This window comes from Nipponia nippon, unplaced genomic scaffold (genome assembly GCF_047370975.1).
Source record: "Nipponia nippon isolate SJK-2023a ecotype South Korea unplaced genomic scaffold, ASM4737097v1 scaffold_9, whole genome shotgun sequence".
NCBI lineage: Eukaryota > Metazoa > Chordata > Aves > Pelecaniformes > Threskiornithidae > Nipponia > Nipponia nippon.
In genome coordinates this window covers 19,835,910-19,856,462 of record NW_028262413.1, presented here as the reverse complement: position 1 = coordinate 19,856,462, position 20,553 = coordinate 19,835,910, and the positions used below count along the sequence as shown (strand labels likewise).

The following is a 20,553-nucleotide window of genomic DNA, read 5'->3' as shown; positions in this document are numbered from 1 at the left end:
ATTTCTGCTTTACAGCCATGGAGCAGACAAAAGCCAGAGAGTAACAGTGTATCTCCATATGAACCTGACTGCAGCACAGTTGAAGGGATTAGAAAAAGCTGATTTTATATTTGCAAACACATAAAAACTGTCACTGATGCATCAAAACAACCAAAACCTGCCACTGTCACATTTGAAAAGAAAGCGTTCAAATTCATAGGAACGTATTATTTCAAATAAAAAAAAAACATGATGAGAGAGCGCAGAAGGGAGTTTTTGGTGGGAGGAGTGCTTCCTGGTTTTACCACTCTCAAGAGATACTAAGTATTCTATGATGCTACAAATAGTAAATAAAACACCCCAAAGCCCCCAAAACACCCAACGGAAAGCCGGGGTTACTTTGGCTTTGGTTGTTAGGACAGAGAAGGAAGAGACATACCCAGGTTCTGCCACATGCTGAAGAGCTCATATGCCATCATCACTCTCATATCGCCATATCTGAAAGAGAGGAGATAGACAACTGCCTTACGGAACAAAAACTGGCAAGGCAGTGATGTTAAAAAAAAAAAAAATCAAATCCACATTTAAGTCAACATAAGAATATCAAACAAGTCGACTATTCACTGAACACTGTATTAGGAGATCCACTTATTTATTTCCCAAACATTGCCACATCCCAAGATCCATAATAAATCACAGTGACTGAAGTCTCATTTTTGAGGTGGCAAAAAAGGCTGGGAACCCAACAAAACATGTTCTTACTTATCCAGAATTTTCTTCCTCTTAGCTGGTGTGGCATTTTCTAGTTGGAGACTTGGCTGGTTTATAAACAAAACTGCCAGGCTGAAATAAGAGTTCCACACCTGTGACACAGGAAGGAAGTTTTACATTACACTCCATGGAGTAAGTCTTAAACAAGTGTAGGAAGACATACATATGTTCCTTTATACGTAGAATCAGACTGTTCTTTTTTGTAATGAAGATGTAACTTAATCAATATGTATCTTAACTATTGAGATACTAAACTCTTAAGGATACCAATGGATTATTTAAAACCTGGTAGGAACTAAAATTAAAAACCCCAAGAAGGTAACGCCACCGGGCTTTCCTCTCAGCACCAGAGTTCAAAAATGAATAAACTTGGTGACTTCAGCGAAGCTTTAAATTGTTTTTTCTGTAGGCTAAACAGATTTTATCCCTCAAAAATCCCCAGATTTTAGATTATATCATGAATGAGATCCCTATAATTTAGTCAGTTTTCCCAAAGGGATGAGGCTTTTACCATCATGCTGTATGTACATGTGCCTAGCTACATCTCTGGCAGCTTTTCCTTAGTGACACGGAACTTGTTGCCCATTTTCAACTACACCAGACATAGGGAAAACACTCTGTAAGATACTGTGTTCCCCTCAGTTTAAGTCAACAGCCCGAGAGAGAGACCTCTGGGAGAGGAAGATCATGAATGTCCCAACTTCAGGAAAAGCATTGCCGGAGTTCACATTTTATTAGCCATGAATCTGTAAGACAGCATGCTTCATTAGCTCCACTGCTTATGAAGATACTTGTTTCCTTTATGAGGGACTCAATGTTCTCGATTTCATCTCACAGTGTATGTTCTCCTTCCCCTCAATTCCACAGCAGGTTCAAATGCCTGTCTTTTATCAGTTAGGTCATCTTCCTCACATATACTCAAATAAATACCGCCAATATAATCAGCCAATGTAGAGAATAGCTCTTGTTCCTTTGTTACTGCTAGTTTAAAAAGATGTCATAACATTTTCTGAGTATCAATTCTTACTTTAAAATCAAAGTCCGTTTCCGTGAAATTCTTATGCAGTGCAGAAGACAGGTACTGAACTGTTGTAACTATGATACTGCAGTCAAAAACAAAAAAAAGAAAACAAAAAAAGAACATTTGAATCTGGAGTATAACAAATTACAGTGGTTTGTGGTGCTGATTTTACTGTATGTACAGACACAGGCATTCTTCATGTAATCACTGCTAGATTCCCATAGAAGTCACCTATCTTTCTATGTTTTAATAAACAATTTGTACAAAGTGATACAAGATTAAGAATTTTCATCATTGGTCCAGAGTGTTAAAATTAACTGCAGAACGAGGATGAGCACTCCAGAATTCCTGTCTTGATCACCACATCTCAGTCTGATGAAACACACTGCATCACAGGTTTTAACTGCGCAGCTGAGGAGAAAAAATTCCCATGCAGAATGTCAACAGTTTATACCTGCTTCTCTACTTACTTGCTGGTGAGCAACCTCATCACCATCCAGTCTCGAGGAAAGACACTCATTTTCATCAGGTTCCGAAATACACAGAAAATCTTCAGGAGGAACTCCTATCACATAGGGCAACAAATTTTAAAAAAATCACCAGCAGCTGCAGATTAATCTATTTTCTTGATTATAAGAAAGACAATTAAGCTAAGTGTGCTCCACTTGAGCTTTGCGTTACTAGGCCACTCACCTGAAATCATGGAAACATATTGGGATATGGCTCTTCATTTTGTATGCCTCTAATATGCAATAAACAAATTGCAGCTGTCTTTTAAATCTTAACTTCTACAGGGAGATAAAAAACTTCTTTATGTGCATAATTGTATATGACTTCTTATATTATCATCCAGAGTTCCAGTGTCAATTTGCAGCTATTTTCAAATATACTGGAATGATAATAATTTATTTATGCATTCATTTAATTAACGTATCTGTCTAAATTTCTTTGCACTTATGTCACAAATTTGACAAAAAACCCCACACCCAAGCCCAAAAAAACTCCTACGTATGCTTTTTAAAATAGTAACAGAAACCCCCATTTCTGGCCATATGCAGCAGCAAAGAGCTCTTAAAACACATTCAGCTGAATATTTGCTTTCCAAAAAATCCCCAAACCTGAAGACATTTCTGGTTTTTGTCTACTTGCACCTCTGTATCTATAAAGAACAACAGCGAGGCTAAAACATGCCAAGTTGTTGGCTTTGCAAACTATGATTTTATTGTTTTGTTTTTCTTCTACACCAAATCAAGATAGCACTCGAAAGTGGCAGTGCAAGGTTTCTTCAAAACTGTCCTACCATTATGCCTTAATGGGGGCGGGGGGAGGAGGAGATTAATAGCTTGGTGTAACTGAGCGAAGAATAAAGCATCAGAAGCTCCTTGACTTTTGGCCTCATTTTGGCCTAGATGTAACACTGAAAAGTGAACATAATGCCTTTCCATCCAAGAAAAAGTATTGGAAATATTATTACAGCAATATTTGAAGGAAAAAAAAAAGTAATATATTTTATTAGGTCAACTGATAGTTGGAATAGAAGTTGGGTATAAAATCTTCAGCCTCTGTGATACTCTTGGAACATATCCTTAGGTTATCAGAGATACAACAGTGTTTGTTCTTATGGGTGTAAAGACAAATTTCAGCTCAATGACAAACCTTTCCACTGGTCTGACATAAGAACTATAGTTTAGATAGCTTTTAAAAATATCTATTAAAAATTAATATGAATTAATTTACCAAATCATCTTCCTGTGAGCAATTCGAAAGTTACCTGAAAGGTAGTAATCTCAGATAATTATCAACCTGAGCTATGTTGAACCCTGCAACCTAAAGGTAAGAATTATATCATCCCAAATTCATCTCCCTGATTTATTCAGCCTCTCTATATGCACATGAAATATTTAGAAGCTGAAAGCCTATTCAGAGAGGACTTCTCATTGTTTCTCCATTTCATTTGTTAACGTAACATAAGCTCCTGCCACATTTTTCTTCTTATTGCCCATATTTTATTGAATGCCATGCTAATCAAAAGCGTTTTATATAAAATCTTGTCTTTATTTATTAAATTATTCTGCCTTTTAAACAGACTGTTGTCGGAGATACTGCTGCTGTTTTGAGATGTGCCATTTCAAAATCTCAGTGGCAAAAAAGCCACCAGAGGGGTCTGTGACCCTCACCAACCCCTTCTGTTCATGAAGAGCCATAATTTAAATTAATGTTCACAAATTTGGGAAGCATGCAGGGAGTGGAATAGTAAGGTTACTGCTTTCCCAAAAAAGATTTCATCTGCTAGAGACATCTGTATCCCCAAAAAGGCTTGAAATTCTCTTTGGGCATAAAATCAACACCCTTTGTAAGTAAGCTCCAATGCATACTGAACATCTAGTAAAATGCTACAGAACAACTGACTTTACATTCACAGGATTAAAACCACCCTGTTCCTCTGACTATGTTCTACGTGGTACAATAACAGTATCCTTTTATGTCTAAAAACATCTATCTTGGGACTTTATTTGCTGTTATGAAGATAATTCAGTGTCCTGTGGTCTTAAATATTTTTGTAACACAACACCCATCATTATAAAAGTGAAAGGAAGGTCCATGAGTGCCAGTGAACGGGAATGATCAGCAGAGCAAGTAATGCTGGAGGGATTCCCCTCTGCTCTCCCATTCCGAGTGAACCGCCCTACACACATCATGTTCTGTTGTACCTTTAGTTCATCCTTGCTTTGGAAGTTGTCCAGTAAGTGCTGGAAATGAGTGTCAGACATCTGACGAAGCAAAGATAAAAGGCAGGAGACATATTCTCCCTGTTGACCAAATGAGAAACTATTTCATTCGACAATCTGAAATGTCATAAATATAAAACTCAACCTGGGGTAAGGTATAAAGGGAGGGGTCTGAAATGGCCCCAATGCCTATGAGAGGAAAGCTGTCATGCACAGAGATTAAAAATACCGCATGTTAGCAGTTCTTGAGTTACTGTTAATTCATAGGAATACACCTCTTAGAGGCTCCCCCACAGATGCCAGTTTTAAAGGTCTTGTAACCAATGTTGTAGTCTAAACAAAAATAATTTAAAATTATTAATACAGACATTAATGAATCGTCCTCCAAGCATGCAGTTTTTGACAGTTGCCTTTTTCAGTTACTTAATATACTATGTCTATCAAAGGTGTGACTGCAGCTCATGCAGACAGACCAGGAATTATTTAAACTAATTGGCTCAGATACTCAAAAAAGTATAGCGATGACAGCATGGGATCAGTATAGGCTACAAAAGGTGTCTGGAATCTTGTATATATGTGGCTTATTAGTGTTCACCAAGTTATGTGCTGTCATAGCTACAGTACTAACAGTATTCCAGTAAGATATTCTGAATATAGTTTGGGTAAGCCTACATGAGCTACAATTACATTTCTGGCCTGCAAAGCAGATGCACCCTAACCAGTTACCACAGTATCCCAAAGTGTTTTCCAAAGATGAGCTCCCCCATTTTACATATCTGAAAGCAAAGCACAGAGAAGTTAAGCAATCTGTCCAAGATAACAAGCAAGGCAGTGCCAAGAACATAATGACTATGTCTTTTGACTGCCAGTCCCTTGCACAACGCTATTTTTGTCTGTGACAATGTGCAGTTAATTTGGAAAATATACAAACTACTTTCTAAGCAGTATCTAGTAAGATTCCACATATCACTGTGCTGTGAAATATAAATTCAGGAACAAATACAAGGGGATTTTATACTTGGGACCGTTCACTCCATTTTAATTTCTTTCTAATTGGCTCAAGCATCTACCCAGAAGCTTTGACATAGGTTGTTGCAATAAAATTTACAGGGCTGAACTTCATTAGGAAAAAAGGTGTGCTCTTATGTGTGAGGTGGCACGTGACAAATAACAGTAAGGCAAATGGAAGGAGTAAAAGGAAATTGAGATGTTACTGGATATTTGCAAGCTAGCACCTTTCTTGTTTTGTGTTGAAGAGCATGTCTGAAAACTACTAAATGCCTTGTTCTTTATCAGGATTCTACCATTTGTTACTTTATCTGAGCTAACATGGAAAGATACAACCTTCTCTCTTGTGTGAGAAGTGCACCTTAGTGTACATCTGCCCCCCAACAATACCTCTGAGGTTTCAGCTGTTTGAGAAAAAAGCAAATATAAAAAAAGGGATGTTCCGAACAACAGCTTAACATCATACATCGTGCAAAAGCTGCATTAGAGACTCGGACGAGCAAAACCAGAAGAAAATATGCTAGAATAGAAAAGGACAACAAATCCAGAAAAGAAGAAAGCTGAACAGCAAAATCCTATTCTTTTTCTCCTCTTCCGTTGCATGTCAAAGAAAAAATTTCTTCCCCTAGGCTTATGCCGACAGTCTGGACAAAAACTTCTCCCTCTTCTCCCACCAAGTTCAACAGTTCACTTGACTTAGTATCTGCCAGTTTCTTTTTCAAAAATATTATGTGGTTCATTTGCATGAAATAATCAGTGAACCTGGACAGAAGCTCTCCAGGGTGTTAAGTAAAGGGACTTGTCCACTGAGCATTATGGTATTCTCAGCCTTAGGAATCAGAGCCTGATACTCACATAGCCCTTGGTGATACCTATTTAGGGGTGAAGCCCTAGGCAGCTACCCAGCTAGCATATGCCTCGAGTTCTGAACAATAATTCTCAATCACAGCTGCAAAGACAAACAAGAAAATAACCTGGAAATCCCCAAAAGCTTCCTGAGCTCTGCTGCTTCCTGCAGACCTTGCTACTGCACAGAGGAAGGAATGGATTTGTGGCTTATTAAGGGAAAGAGACAAAGCCCTGGGCATTCATGCAGCAGAGATGATGATGAGGTGCCGGTGGTGGTGAGGGACTGAACCAAAGGTTAGAGAAGCAGGAAATAGAAACTGATTGTTAGTTACTAACAGTGATTTCTGCTGTGCACTGCGGGCAACGCTGCCCTCTTACCGCCTCCTGAGACTGTGATTTACTCATGATTGTAAGCAGAGTTTGTAAAAGCACATCCAGGAGGCTCTCCACCATCATCTCAACCTCCTCCACGACATCTCCCTCCTACAGTAAGAGGTGAGCAAACAGACACTTAGAAACTGGAGAGAACAGAATTGGCAAAGACAATTCTGCTGAGTCAGCCATACCATAAACTCGTTTTGATAGAGAGCTCCATAACAGAGGTTCAAAGAAGCACAATCAAATTCATCACTGGTACCAGATACTGTTGTGATGCGTGCGTGCGTGCGTGCGTGTTACCTTGTCAGCCTCTGATGGAAACATTCAGGGTCACAGCCATAAAGGTAAATCTATAATCAAAGGTCTGCATACACTCTAGAACACAATGGGATCAAATGATGTTCAGGAATCTTTATTCTATGGCACCATTATTTTAGCTTATTACCATGATACCTTTTATCTCATGCCTTTCATGCAAATTCATAACTTGTAATTGGAAATACTCATTGGTATGAATTATATTTAGCATCACGAGCTTCCTCCTTTAGAGTCAGGTGGGGAAACTTTACCACCCTTTGTTTGTGAGCATTGCTTTAAATCATCAAGTTACCATTTCAGATCAGAGTATTATGATCATCAAAGCTGGGTGTTTAAACTCAGCAGCAGTTTCCAGAAGTAAGTGTGATTTCATTGATTGGATAATTTTAGAGTATTCTCTTAACAGGAATCACAAAGTGCTAGTTACTGTCTCTTGTGGAACTGCAAGTCCTAGAGCTGTGTAGAGCTTTTGAACTCCATTGACATCTAAGTTCTGGGCTTGGATGAAGAAAATTAAACTGTGTCAAACCTGGTAAATGCGTGTGCTTTTTTTCCCCTCCTAACAGCAAGAACACTGTGTAATCAGCATGCTCTGAGTCACACACACAAAAGCAGACCCTCATTTCAGATGTTCTCCTGCTGACAGAAAGTTAGCAGAATTTTGTTTTTAAAAGTTCTTTGAAAAACCTGTATTGACCTATAAAAATCCCTCAGTCTTCCTTTTACTAAATCAGTGGTGCCATTGAAAAAAAAATAATCAAGCAGCAGATTACCAAAGAGCTGGTCTTGATTATGGAGAAGATACTACTGAGGATCCCAGAGCAGATAAGTAGCTCCTTCTGCTGTCGTAGATGAAGGTGAATGTGGTGAAGAACTACAGGCAGCAGGATGCGCCGGGACTCTGAAAGAAGGAAAATCGGGTCACAGGTCTTCCAAAAGAAAATTAAATTTCAACCATCCCAATCAGCAGCCTTCTGGTATCCAAACTAACCTACTGATATACAGTACGTTTGATTAATTGGTGCAACTTCTACCGTACAGGTTGTAGTACACCACACTTCCAAGGACTGTGAAATGAATGAATAGTGCATCCAGTTTCACAAGTTCATAAATGCAGTATACATGGTGTTCTCAATAGTGATACAGCTTGGAAACAACAGTTGTGAACTGATACTTTCTAATTGTGATTTCCTTTGTGCAAACCCTTCCTCACTTCATGTTGCTTTCCAGTTCTATTGTCACAGCTAATAGAGCTTTTCAAATATATGCCTCATGGAAGCTGGCTAATTCTTCTCTTTTAGCTGGCTTACAAACCTTAATCTTATTAAAGAAGGGAGAGCAGGTAGCAGCTGCAGAAAACAGTAGCCAAAACAGGAAAAAAGAGACAGGGAAAAAGTGGCAAGGTGTCAGCAAATGGACCGATAGGAGAGATAAAAGGAAAACAAGTCATCACCGTATGGGAGGGAAGAAAAAGAGGATGTGCCTTCATTTATTTGCAAGACCTGAAGAGTAGGTAGGGTGGGCAGCCAAAAGATAACTTTGGAAACTAGATTCATCTTCCCAGGTGCAGATAGGACATGGGAGAGATTGTTGACCTGGGAGTGTCAGGTCATGCTTCCAAGGGAAGGAATAGGATAGGGGTCTACGATTATGTTGGGTGGAAAATGTGGCATCTATACAGTCATAGCCTTGCAACACTAAAGCTTTCTTTCTGGTTTTTGATGCTGTAGTGAGATGTTATGGTGCTGTGCAGCAGCTAAAAGCATCATTAGTTGCCAGTATCTTGGTAAAGGAGAAAGGAAGGTTAATGAGAAGAACTAAAGCCCTCGACTCTGTGGGTAAAGTTACACCTGGCTTCACTGAGAAGCCAGAAGAAGAGGTTTTTGCCCATGAACTAGCACTCACGAAGACAAATATTTTTATCAATAGGTTCAAAACACTAGAATTAGATAAAATTCACCACCTGTTCCACAGCCACCTGTGGACTAATCTACTCATTCTCTACACTCTCTCCTATTTTTTGAAATGAATTTCAAATTTAAGAAAAAAAATACACATTTATAAACAATTACAATGTATGGTTTAAACATGATTCTGGGTTGTTATCATTCTCACCTTGCACTGAGTAGAATAATTTGAGTGCACTAACTTGAGATCCTCACTACAGGGAAGGTAAGCCCAATGGTGCTTTTTATCTTCCACTATCTTTCATTCAGACCTTTATATATGAAATAAACTCACAATCTTCATCCCTTCTTCATTCAATTGATTCTTAAAGAATTACTAATATGCTGAGCTAAAGAAATCTTGAAGTTACAATGTAAAGATTAAACATACTTTAAAAGAATGCAGTGGGTTTCTCACATAACTTTATCTCCCTGTTTCTCAGACAATAAGCTTGCTGGAAGGGAGGTTGTCTTCCTATCCATGACAACGGTAGAAGAGTAATACAAAGTATCAAGTGAGATTTGGCAGTTTTAATAATTGACTTGATTTGTTAATGTACGTATTTTTATCAACCTTTAGTAACTACAATTTATCCACCATAGATTTATAAACATCTTCTACCATAGGGAAACTTACACAGTACCCACAGTGAATATATGTCACAGCATGCCACCAAGATAAATAATTACCAAGGTTATTGGTGTTCAGCAATGAATTGTTTGCAACAAAGCAACTGCAAAATAAATGTAACGTGTTCCTACTCTTAGTTAGCAGCAAGACTCGGCCTCAGATACCGCTGTCTTACCTGAGAAAGAGAACAGGCGGCTGTCAACAGTGCGTGCGATAGACTGTAGCTTAACAACGTCCATTGATTGTCCGATGTGTACTGTACTGGGCATGCTGCCCAGAGTACCCCTCACAAACTCTGCTACTTCCTGCACAGTGAACATCTGCAGCAGCTCATCAAAGATAGCGGGGAAGGAGTTCAGCAAAGCAGCCTGGAGAAAGTAAATGAAGAAACTGAAAATTCTGAATTCTGTAACTGCAGCTAAATGCAGTGAAATAGAAACAACAGTAAAATTGAAGAAAGGGTCTGCAAAAAACCTACTAAATAGTGGACTATGGCTGGTGTTAATGTTTTGCAACACCTGAAGTTGACGGTGGACAAATCACAGGTAGTATGTAAAAATCAAGTGCTGCTGCAATACTAAGTCTTTTGATAACTTGAGCGCATACCTACTGTAGAGCTTCAAAAAGCTGTATTTTAGAACACAACTTATAAAACAGAAAAAAATTAAGGCGCCAGAGAACAGAAAATAGTCCATTTTTGTTGATTTACTTTTTTCAATAAATATAAAACTTGCTTCTGATTAGAGAGTTCCATACCAACTATTTGTACTGAGCAACTACCTAAGAGAGTTAAAAATCTTCAGAAAATATTCTGAAGTGAAGAATGTGTTGACAGACCCTTAACCATAGCAGCGCTGTCACGTGACATCACAATATTTCTGCAACAGGGGTGGGGTGTGATTTCATGTGAAAGAGGCATCACATCATGCAAGTAAGCGTGCACGTGATTCTTGCAATAACGGGTATTTCCAGTAAGCTGGAGCTATCCTTGAAGGTGTTTCTTAAAGTGCAGAAACAATACCAGCACAACAACAACATCAAACTCTTCATCTCTTATTTCACAGTTTTTCAATTAATTTTTTCATAACAGTAGAAAATTCCGTGCATCGCCCTGTCTGCAAGCTCCACAGACTCGGTGTCATACCTTATACCTGCCACACACCCCTTATGTTTTAAAATTCTCCTCTTTCTTCCTCTACATCCTACTCAAGGTCCATACCTGTTTCCTCATTATAACTACTTAAATTCCTAGACAGTTGCTTTCCTGAACTGCTGCAGAGTCTGGTTTTGATTCAGCTGCCTTACTCCAGCTCCGTCCCCCCCCTTCTTGCTGTTTCCACCTCCCTCGTCTGAAGCTCTCCACACAAACCACACTGATTTCCTGCAGAAGTTCAGATTTACCAAACTTCGTTGCAGACCTCCGTTCAGCTTTGCCCTTCCAGATACCTATCGGTATTTTTTTCTGTTCTGCAAGTTCTCCTTTTCCTCACAGATTTCTTTGCTTTCTCATTGCATAAACATTTCTGTACCTCTCCCATGCTGGCTCTACCACTCGGCATGCCTCTCCTAATCCCACATAATATACAGCTTCCTTCTTTGCCAAGTCTTTCCTCAAAGTATCTTTTCCTTCAAACAACAGTGGTATCTACTTTAAATAGCCTTTGAGCAAAGTCTAAGTTGTTTTTAGAACTAACATTGTAGAGCCCATTAAATTATTCTGAATATAAATTTACTTCCTTCTTCTTCCCGCTCGTTATCTCTCTCAACATCTTGTCTTGTTACGATCAATTCACATTACACAAAAACCCACATAGCCTCCTGGGTGTTGTCACCTATTTGTTGCTACATACATACAATGTACTAACAAAATAAACAAATATGAATCATTTAAGTAGCTCACGGTACTCTTGGAAGGCTCTAACAGCTGCAAATCCAGTCATCGTCTTTATCTTTGGGATAATACAAGTGAAATTACAATATTGGCCCAACAATCCTGTAAATCCTTACAGGAGTTTTCCTAAACTTATTTCTAACTATTAGTATAAATCAGAAGGATTTCTGTGGTGATTTAGGATATCCAGTAGCAATCTAAGGATATGCATGGGATCTCTTCAGGAAGCTTTGGAGCCATCTTGAGGAACAGCTACATCATTTCATCAGTTCCTTGAAGGGCCCTTTTTTGTACAACACCCTAAAATATGCTGGAACATTACTCATGTCAAACTAATTGCCTGGAAGGAAGGACATAATCAGTTTTAATCTCGTTGCTGGAAAGAACTCTATTGAAATCTCTCTAATATCCTGGGTAAGAGGACAAGTGTGAAGAAAATTATGTTTGCTAGGGCCTTAAGCATTTCTGTAGGTATTTAACAGTTGTCCAGATTTCCAGAACTAGTACATAACCTCCTTGGCTATCCTGAACAATTTGACATATATAATCTTGTATAGGCCCTCAGTACTGTCTTTTCAGTGTGTGGATGCCATTAGCTGTTCCATTAATTACTGAAATATTCCACATTTCCTAGTTTTAAAGTACCAGACACTTAAACATTAAATTCCAGTTTATATGCAGGAAAAGAGGGTTTGGGGTAGGGAAAAGGGATTAATTGGGAACATCCATGATGAAATACTTTCAGTGCAGTTCTGGGGATCATTACTTACAGAATTAAATGACGGCCTTGAAGTACCACCACATTTTTGTGGGGCACATGTCCCAGCTCCGCTCGCCTGCCCTCCAGGCTGAGAGGCCTATGGGGCAGTTGGGATCAAGGGGCAACATAGTGGCAAGGGGGAAACAAAAAGTAAACTTTTCAAAGATTAAACAAGGAGAGGCTTTACAAATTACAAAACTCCAAAGTAAGAAATACCATAGTGAGAGAAAGGAGGAAAAAAAGAGAGACAAAGAGAAAAAGGAAAATAACCCCATCCTCAAATCTAGTCTCCCTCTATGTTTGTGATCAACACAACTGAAAAACAAAGAACCCTGAACAGCCTGCGTTCATAAGATGCTCTTTGCACTCACTGTCACTTTGCCTGCAAAACTCTGTGCACTGATTTCTCATGTTCCTGGCTCATATTATTATACCCACTAATGGGTGATTAAATAAAAGATTAGAGCAGCTGTTCTCAAAATCTTTCAGAGCAGCTTCTTAAGAAAGAGATCACACTTCTGGCAGCTTCCCTAACCAGTGGAGTCACTCTGTTTTGTTGCAGCGTTCACAGCAACTCCTTCTTTGGCAAACTGCAGTAGGTGTTCAAAACATCTGTGAACAGTAAATTCGTGATTACCAATCACCTTCATGCTACCAGAAGTTCTAGGTGGTCCATTCTGACATTCTCTGAGCTGAGGCACACACAACACATTTGACATTACTATTTAAAACTTTTAAACACAGAAATATGTAATTTCGTACAGTGGTCTTTAAAATATGAAACAAAACTTAGCAGCATCCTTACTCACTTTGAGTAGTATCTTAAGCCCACATGAAGTCTTCGTGAAGTCATCTGGGCCATATTCAAAATAATGTTATTAAATGTGAGTGTGGGTATCACAGTATGCTTGCGGTCAGGCTGCAGATGATTCTGACCGTAATTTTAGAGTATGCTGGAATTAAGTTTATCTGACTGTGAGCACATCAATTGAACTTCTCTACTGTGATGCTGCTGTGACCCTAAATATTGACTTGAGCTACTACAATTAAGGATTTAAAATTTCTTGAGGCCAACCGTAAGACATAGAAATGAGAGATTTGAAAACACAGTTTACTTTTGTGAAGAGCAAAAATTGTATTCTCACGTGACAATTCACTTTCCTCTCGAGAGTCCACGGTTCAGCTCACCTCTATCTGTGAAGTGGTGCAAAGCTGCTGTCTAATGACATGACTTGGCTATGTAATTTTCCAGTATCATCAGCTTGTTAGAGGGGGAAAACTCTACTAACCTGCATTTAATCATCACGTGCCCATATATACTACCTGTGCAGAAAACAGCTGCCTTTTGGTTTGCCAATTAAGGCGTAGAAAATAGCAAACCTGTGTGAAGATGAGAGTCTCAGAGCTCCTGCTGTCCAAGCTGAGCACAAATCTGATGGACTGGAAAAGCTCCTGGATGCTGGAACGGAACTGTTCCTCCTCCATTCCACAAGTAGCTCTGGAGTAAAGGATCCGAGATTGGACAATGAACTTGAAAAGATATTCCAAGGCCTTAAGGAGCAGGAGAGGAAGGAGATTAAGACAGAGAAAAAGAGAGAAAGAAAAATAAAGGAGCTTTAAAGAGAACCAGGAAAGATTCTAGGTGCATAATAACTAAATTCTTCAGCTTTAGAAAGGAGAAAGAAAAACAGGTTTGGTAAATTACATAATTCAGTTAAGGAAGAGCTACTCGTAGGCAAGTGCCCATTCCCAACTAATAATCTTTGTTACTAGTATGTCCCATTAAGAAAAAAAGTATGCACTTAAGTCAAACAGACAAATTTGTGTTACATAATTTGAGGAAAATCTTGGTGAGGATAAGAGACTTCTAGTTTTCTCATGACCTGGAATAATGACTGTAAGTGTCTGAAGAAGCTATTTTCCTGTTTTCATTCAAATTTTACCTTTAATTACTTGAGTTAGCTCATCTAGGCTAAGATAAGTGGACTGTCAGTGGAACAGAAGGGTTACCTGGAAAAAGGAGAATCTGCTTTTCAATATGAACACAACAGCAAGGTTCACCTTTATTTCTGGCAGCTACATGTACAAACAGAAATAAATGCAGATGCAGAAATAGAAGAAGAGCAGCATGCGAAGCCCTCTGTCAGCCCATAACAGTAGCAAGCAGCAGTACTGTAGTGAGTATCTTTTTACTTCGAGCCTGCGATAAGTTAAAGTGTCTTTCTTTTATCGTCACACATGAAACTTGGAGAGCACCCAGCAGAGGGAGAATAACCTGCACAGAAGATGGCATTTAACACCATTATACAATGTGTGATAGATGCTGCAGTCCTGAGGGACTGGCAAATTGTATCTTTTTGTAGTAGAATGATAATTTGCTCTGTGACAGGTCTAGATTAAGTCTGAATTTTCTACCTAAACATCTTTAACTAAAGTTTTGTAAATGGCATTATTCAGAACTCCATTTATTTGGCAACAGTGTCAATGAAGAAAAATACATTGTTCTGTGCAGCCTCTAACAAGCTTACCAATCTATCAAAGGTTCTCACAGACACTAATATAGCAATGTAATATTCCACACAGCAACGAGGCCTTTTTGATCATTTGGTGTACACAACTGTCAACACTGAAATGTACTAAATATCAGTGACATTTAGACTTCACGCCTTCCCTTAGTGCTTAACATGATACACCGTTAAAGCAGGATTAAGGGAAGACATGATGATATCCTCAGAATTCAGCACAGGAAACAAACGGGCTGGAGCTTCAGTAATCACAGTCTATACAGAAACATTAGTAATATTCCACTGTGTTCACTGGAAAGTATTCTTGTCTTGCGTCACTGTTTGGAAACTGAAAGCTAATTCAAATACAAATTTTGCCCTCATCAGATATTTTTGCATCCGTAAGATGCCCCTCATTGAGCCACCACACTATATGCACGAATATGCAATGTTATGTTGTAAGCTTTAGAATGCTACAGCTTTAAGGATAGAGAATGGGCATGTGAAATTCCTCATAAAGCCATCACAGATTTCAAAATGCTACTGATCCTTAGAGTAAGTTTTTTTCCAGGAATGATGGAAACTATGGTAATTTGGCAGTACATTATTTATACTTCTGTACTAGAACATCTCCCAGTGAAGCTTCCTTACACCAAAGAACTTCCTCAGGAAATAACACTTTATATTTCTGGATAGTTTCCAGGCAAAGGTCAATTGGTTCACAAGAGTCAGCTCTTTAAGGTTGGCATCTCTGCTGCTAACACCAAATACAGCGAGTCATGTGTTCGCACAAGCTGTTTTATAGGTTTGGTATAGACAACCATAATTCTAACCTGAAAGCTCCTAACTTTAATGTGAAGATTATGTTTTGCAATGAATCAGAGGATTTATGTATGAAATTCTACAATTCTCTGTTGAAGTGAAATGGCAGGCTTTCAGAGACACTCCACATCCTTAGCACAGGCAACCTAAACTGTTGCCTAGAACGAACCCACAAAGGCAGTTAACTGAAGAGTTCAGTGTGTTTGCAGACACATGGCTGAGATGGTAAAAAACACGAATCAAGTCTTGTTAGCACAAATCAGCATGTGGACTAACTTTGACTCTTACTACTTACAACATCACAGATATGATGCATACATGTGCCTAAAGACATAGAAGTGCACTCAAATAAAATTCAAGCCTTCTATTATGTTTGGCATGATATAAAAAATCAGTTTCAAATTAAACGAAGTTTCTTAAAATCGTAGTCTGTATGCATGTTCACACAACAGGTGAGCACACGTCACTCACCTGTGACCAGCAACCTAAAGACTCCTGCTACATCACATGCAAAACTTAAAGGGACAAACAGCATCATGGCCTTATTTCCTGTCAACCAAACAATCCCTAAATTCTACCAGTGGTACTCCAGGAGAGACGAGAAAAGGAGTAAGAAATGTGCATATAGATAATGCATCTCAAAGAACTTCCACTTACTAATGAATAACCTTCCTTTTTTTCTCTGAGTGAGCATCCATATGTATGTTCACTGTGTGAATACAGGAACAGCACATCTCAACTGGCACAGATTACCTGGTGCTTGGCTGCAAGGTCCCAGGAGAATTAAAACCAGAAGACCACTATGACAAAAGCACCATCAGTTAGAAGCTTCTATGGTAACACAGGTAAAAAAGTGGATAAACTCCTGTGGCTATTCTGCAGGTCTAATGGATAAAGATACTCTTCAGAGGCATTAGTGTCACTTGAGCCTTCAGGGATTATGCTCAGACATTTGATGGTTTTACTGTAGCACATTCATAAATCCAGTGGACCGTCTTGGGCACAGTACAGTTGCACATCTGGACGCATCTGCTGTAGAGATGAAGAGTCTGTTCAATTCAAACAAAAGGCAAACCATACCTGATGTTCAGAGTATGAACAGGTGAATCAACCTTGTATAGAGCTGCTTTAAGAAAAAGCACAGATTAATTTCCTCACTGAAGAAACACAAAGATTACTTTAGGAAAGAATCTGGAGTATGTAGAATGGGTAACCTTATCATAAGCACAGTGTATGTAAAGAGGATTAGCTCTGAAGGTCTGAATCCCTTTCACTGTCCTAACCAAAGTGAATAAAAGCCATTTTCAGTAGTCTCTGAGTATCTGCTTCACCGTTCAAGAGCAGCTAGCACACTTCTTCCTGCTACTGTCAATGTGTTTTTTTCCAGAGAACAGCATACTTGCTTCAAGAACAAGAAGCATCTACTATGCAGTTTTAAGAAAAAAAGTGCAAAGGTTCAAGAAGGTACCAATTTGAGTCTTCTGAGAGCAGATGAAAGACCTAGGGCAAAGTTCAAGGCATCAGCAATAAAAGAAGGAGCAAGTCCCACAAACAGGCTGACCAGGGTGAAACAATTATAATTACATCAGCAATTTTCTGGTATTTTTAGGAAAAAGTGATACTGTAGAAAATGTAAATAAGGTAATTATTTCTGAATGAGGTAATGAATAAATCCAGAGACAGACTGGTCTCAAAAGCAACAGACTGACATTTCTTTTTTAAATTCAAGGTGAAGAAAACAATTTGGAGGAGTCCCCAGTCTCAAAAGGCAGGCTGAGAATGTAATTCCAAATCTCTCATTCACTAGCTCCCTGGCTGGCTTGGCTCAGAAAGTATGTTCAGGGTTTTGAAGAAACGAACTGGAAAGACTGACCCTTTCCGTCTCACTGATTCATGCAAAGCCCTATAGTAATGGTATGCAGTACCTCGAAGTCTCTAGAAAACATTTGATGCATGTTCTGTGCGGTTCAGCTCCAGAACACCAATATGAAGATGTGAATTCCTGAGGAAGCACAGGTCTTGCTTTTTCAGTGGGTTCCTCAACGTAGACAAAAACCACCTGTGATTCTACTACTGGAGGATAACTGAAGCTGAAAGGACATCTCCTGGAGACAATTCCTAAGTTTTGCCATGACTAGTAGAGAAAGTAAAATTGTCTGCGGAGCCATACATGGACACGTTGTTACAGAACTCTCCAGGGAGGCACAGGCAGCTGTATCTGGATGCAGCTTATATGGAGCTTGTTGTAGGGCATAATAAAGGAACATGATGCCATGTGCTCTAGTACGTGTCTAGATGTCTAGAGACATCCTTTTGGTTATAGTTTCTCTAGGTTTCATAGAAGTTTTTTGAGAATTAAGAGCAGTCTTGAGGAAGGTAAGTAATTTTAGAAATAGTCTAGAGCACCACTTGCTAATGCCAAGGTCAAAAACCAGAATCCTATGGGACACCTGCATAGCCATCATCAATGTACTTGTGTAGTCAAGAGCCAAAAAAGAGCACAAAGATATTTCAACACCTGCTTTAGGGTAGTACATTTAACAGCTAATTCAGGGAAAAGGGGATAGAGAGCTATACTGTTTTCTCAGTTGAAGAACTACTAATGCAAGTGAAGACATCCAAGGCCACAGAAATTCCTAACAGTAGAATATAGTACTAGTAGTGACACATTAGCAATGATAATGGTTTCGGTACAAACTCGCTCCAAATGCCTGAAATAAAATCTAGAAAAAAAGAAGGAAATGAAACACTTCCCTCTAATGGAAGAAGATAAAGACCTTAATTTGGGCCTCCAAGATACAGCTGCAAAGGCAACTGTGTGAGTAAGATGTGACAGCAGTGTCAGTGTAGAGGACGCGCTGTCAGATCTGCAGAAACTCTGGTGGTAATTATAATTCCTGTGCTTGGAACGGCTTGGGCTGTCAAGTCTTCAAATTGACCTCACACTCATGGACTCAGCTACTTTCTAGGCAAGCCCTTGAGATTCCCAGCAAGCAAAGAGCTGCCTTGAAATCCTTGAAATAATGTACCTTATTCACAAACAGTATGTTGAATAACCAAGCTTCTGAAAGACATTCCAGCATTCGTATTTTTAATATTTCTGAAGAGGACTACTATGAGGTTCAAAAAAAGCAGATTGCATAGGGACAATATCATACATCTCTACTTGCTGCATTGCATATAGCACTAACAAGTGGTTTGAGGGGGCAGAAAACCTAGAAGTCATTCCAGCTAGAGATCCTCCTCTCATCTCATGATTTTAATAGGTTTCTTTGTAATTCAGAAAAAAAAAGAAGGATAAGGATGGAAACAAAAAGAATGAGAAAGTTGATAATTTCTTGAAAAGACATCTTTGCCCCATTTTTACCATTCCCTATGAATCTGTGGTTGAAAAGTACTACAAAGAAGTTTCTAAGTATGTAAATAAATACAAAAGACAAAGTAAACACTGGTATAATGCCCTTGTAAGTCTCAGGATATGATCTAAACAGGGGATCTTGAAAGCTACTTGATGGCGGTGATGCCATACCATTCAAACTGAACAAGGATTCTCAAAAAATAAAAATTACTTCCTCAAAAATACTGACTAAATTAGACTGAAGGAGGCAAAACAAAGAACAAAAATACCACAAGAAGAAAGAAAAAGCCATAATAAAGTCTGAAACGTACACCAAGACACAAGCATAAACACATTTACATGGAACAACCTCTGACTTTCCCAAACGGTTGCCAGAAATTAAAGGAGTAGTGTATGTATGTGTGTGTGTGTGCACTTCACCTGTGAGATGCTTCACCCATTTGTACTGACATGAGAGACTGAGAAAAAGAAAGTGCTACTCTCTGCCACTGCTACTAGTTCTAAAAGTGCCCAGACTCAAATGTTTGGACATAAGCCTACTTAGAGTAAGAAGGCACAGATGGACATTCACTCAAAGGAAAATATCTTCCTGCAAATTTTGGACTCTTGTATTTATGTACTTGACACACTATCTTTCTGTTTTACACTTACACGTGGTAAAATGAATATTTTATTTATTCTCTGATTTCTCTGTAGTATAGCACCAGAAATACTCCCTTTGTTTCACACACTACTAGAAAGCTGTGCCTTGCTGGGAGATCATACTCTCATCATGGAACTGCGATTCAGGTCCTGTGCAATGACAGTTAGAATTTCCATCCAGTTAAAGGCTCATTTATCTGCTTCATAAAATACTCCAGAACTTCAACCAATAATACAATGAAGCTGTGCCACAGCCGGAAATAAAAAGTATATCTTTGATCCACAGCACCCGTGCCTAATACATTCAAAATAACCGCTTCTTGAAGTGCAAGGTGTAGACCATATATATAAATGGCCAGCGCACTTATACTCCATCTAAGTCCCACTCAAGTTCTCCACAGGGCTTCGAAAGGACTTCAGGAGACATAATTCTTCCATTTTTTTCTGCACAAGAGTGAATCTCCCCCTAAAATTAAAATTTTGGCCAAATATATTAAAAAAAAAAATCTGGTTAAAAAAAGAAGTCAGTGTCAAGACTACCCTTGATTTTACTTACAGCTTCCCCAGCCCGTTTGTAGTCACAGACGGAACAGACACACAAATACTTCCATTGAATACATACTCTCATTGCTTCCTGGATGTGGTCTTGGCGTACAAGCTCAGCTGAACGGTCCATGTACCACTTCAAACATCGGATCAGTTCTCTGAATACAACAAACGGTGAAAAGAAGAGGAACCTTCAGCACTATTTTAAAATTAGTGAGGCAACAAACATTTTGGTTTTAGGGAGAAATGTATAAAATATCTCATTTCACTCCATTTTAGTGGTCAGCTATAGCTGTCCTAGCTACTGAATTTACATAATATATATGTTTATTTAAGTTTCAAAACCAGAAAAAAATTCTTCTCTGTAGTTGACTTGGACCATGAGGAACTCTAGGAGAAC

The 20,553-nt window shown here is 38.8% G+C and overlaps 1 protein-coding gene across 14 annotated transcripts in view; it reads right to left on the bottom strand.

The window, feature by feature from the left end:
* Positions 1 to 20,553, bottom strand: part of DOCK3 (dedicator of cytokinesis 3) — a 221,367-nt gene that overhangs the window by 46,404 nt on the left and 154,410 nt on the right. For 13 of the 14 annotated variants that reach the window (XM_087743795.1, XM_087743802.1, XM_087743796.1 and 10 more), the window contains exons 22-31: positions 20,230 to 20,311; positions 13,662 to 13,832; positions 9,806 to 9,998; positions 7,827 to 7,954; positions 6,694 to 6,840; positions 4,483 to 4,581; positions 2,242 to 2,336; positions 1,778 to 1,853; positions 742 to 842; positions 419 to 477 (exon numbers count right to left, since the gene is read on the bottom strand). In XM_087743795.1, coding sequence (XP_087599921.1) covers positions 419 to 477; positions 742 to 842; positions 1,778 to 1,853; positions 2,242 to 2,336; positions 4,483 to 4,581; positions 6,694 to 6,840; positions 7,827 to 7,954; positions 9,806 to 9,998; positions 13,662 to 13,832; positions 20,230 to 20,311 — 1,151 coding nt within the window. The remainder of the gene's footprint in view (positions 1 to 418; positions 478 to 741; positions 843 to 1,777; positions 1,854 to 2,241; positions 2,337 to 4,482; positions 4,582 to 6,693; positions 6,841 to 7,826; positions 7,955 to 9,805; positions 9,999 to 13,661; positions 13,833 to 20,229; positions 20,312 to 20,553) is intronic. The other variant, XM_087743798.1, reaches the window with a different exon arrangement.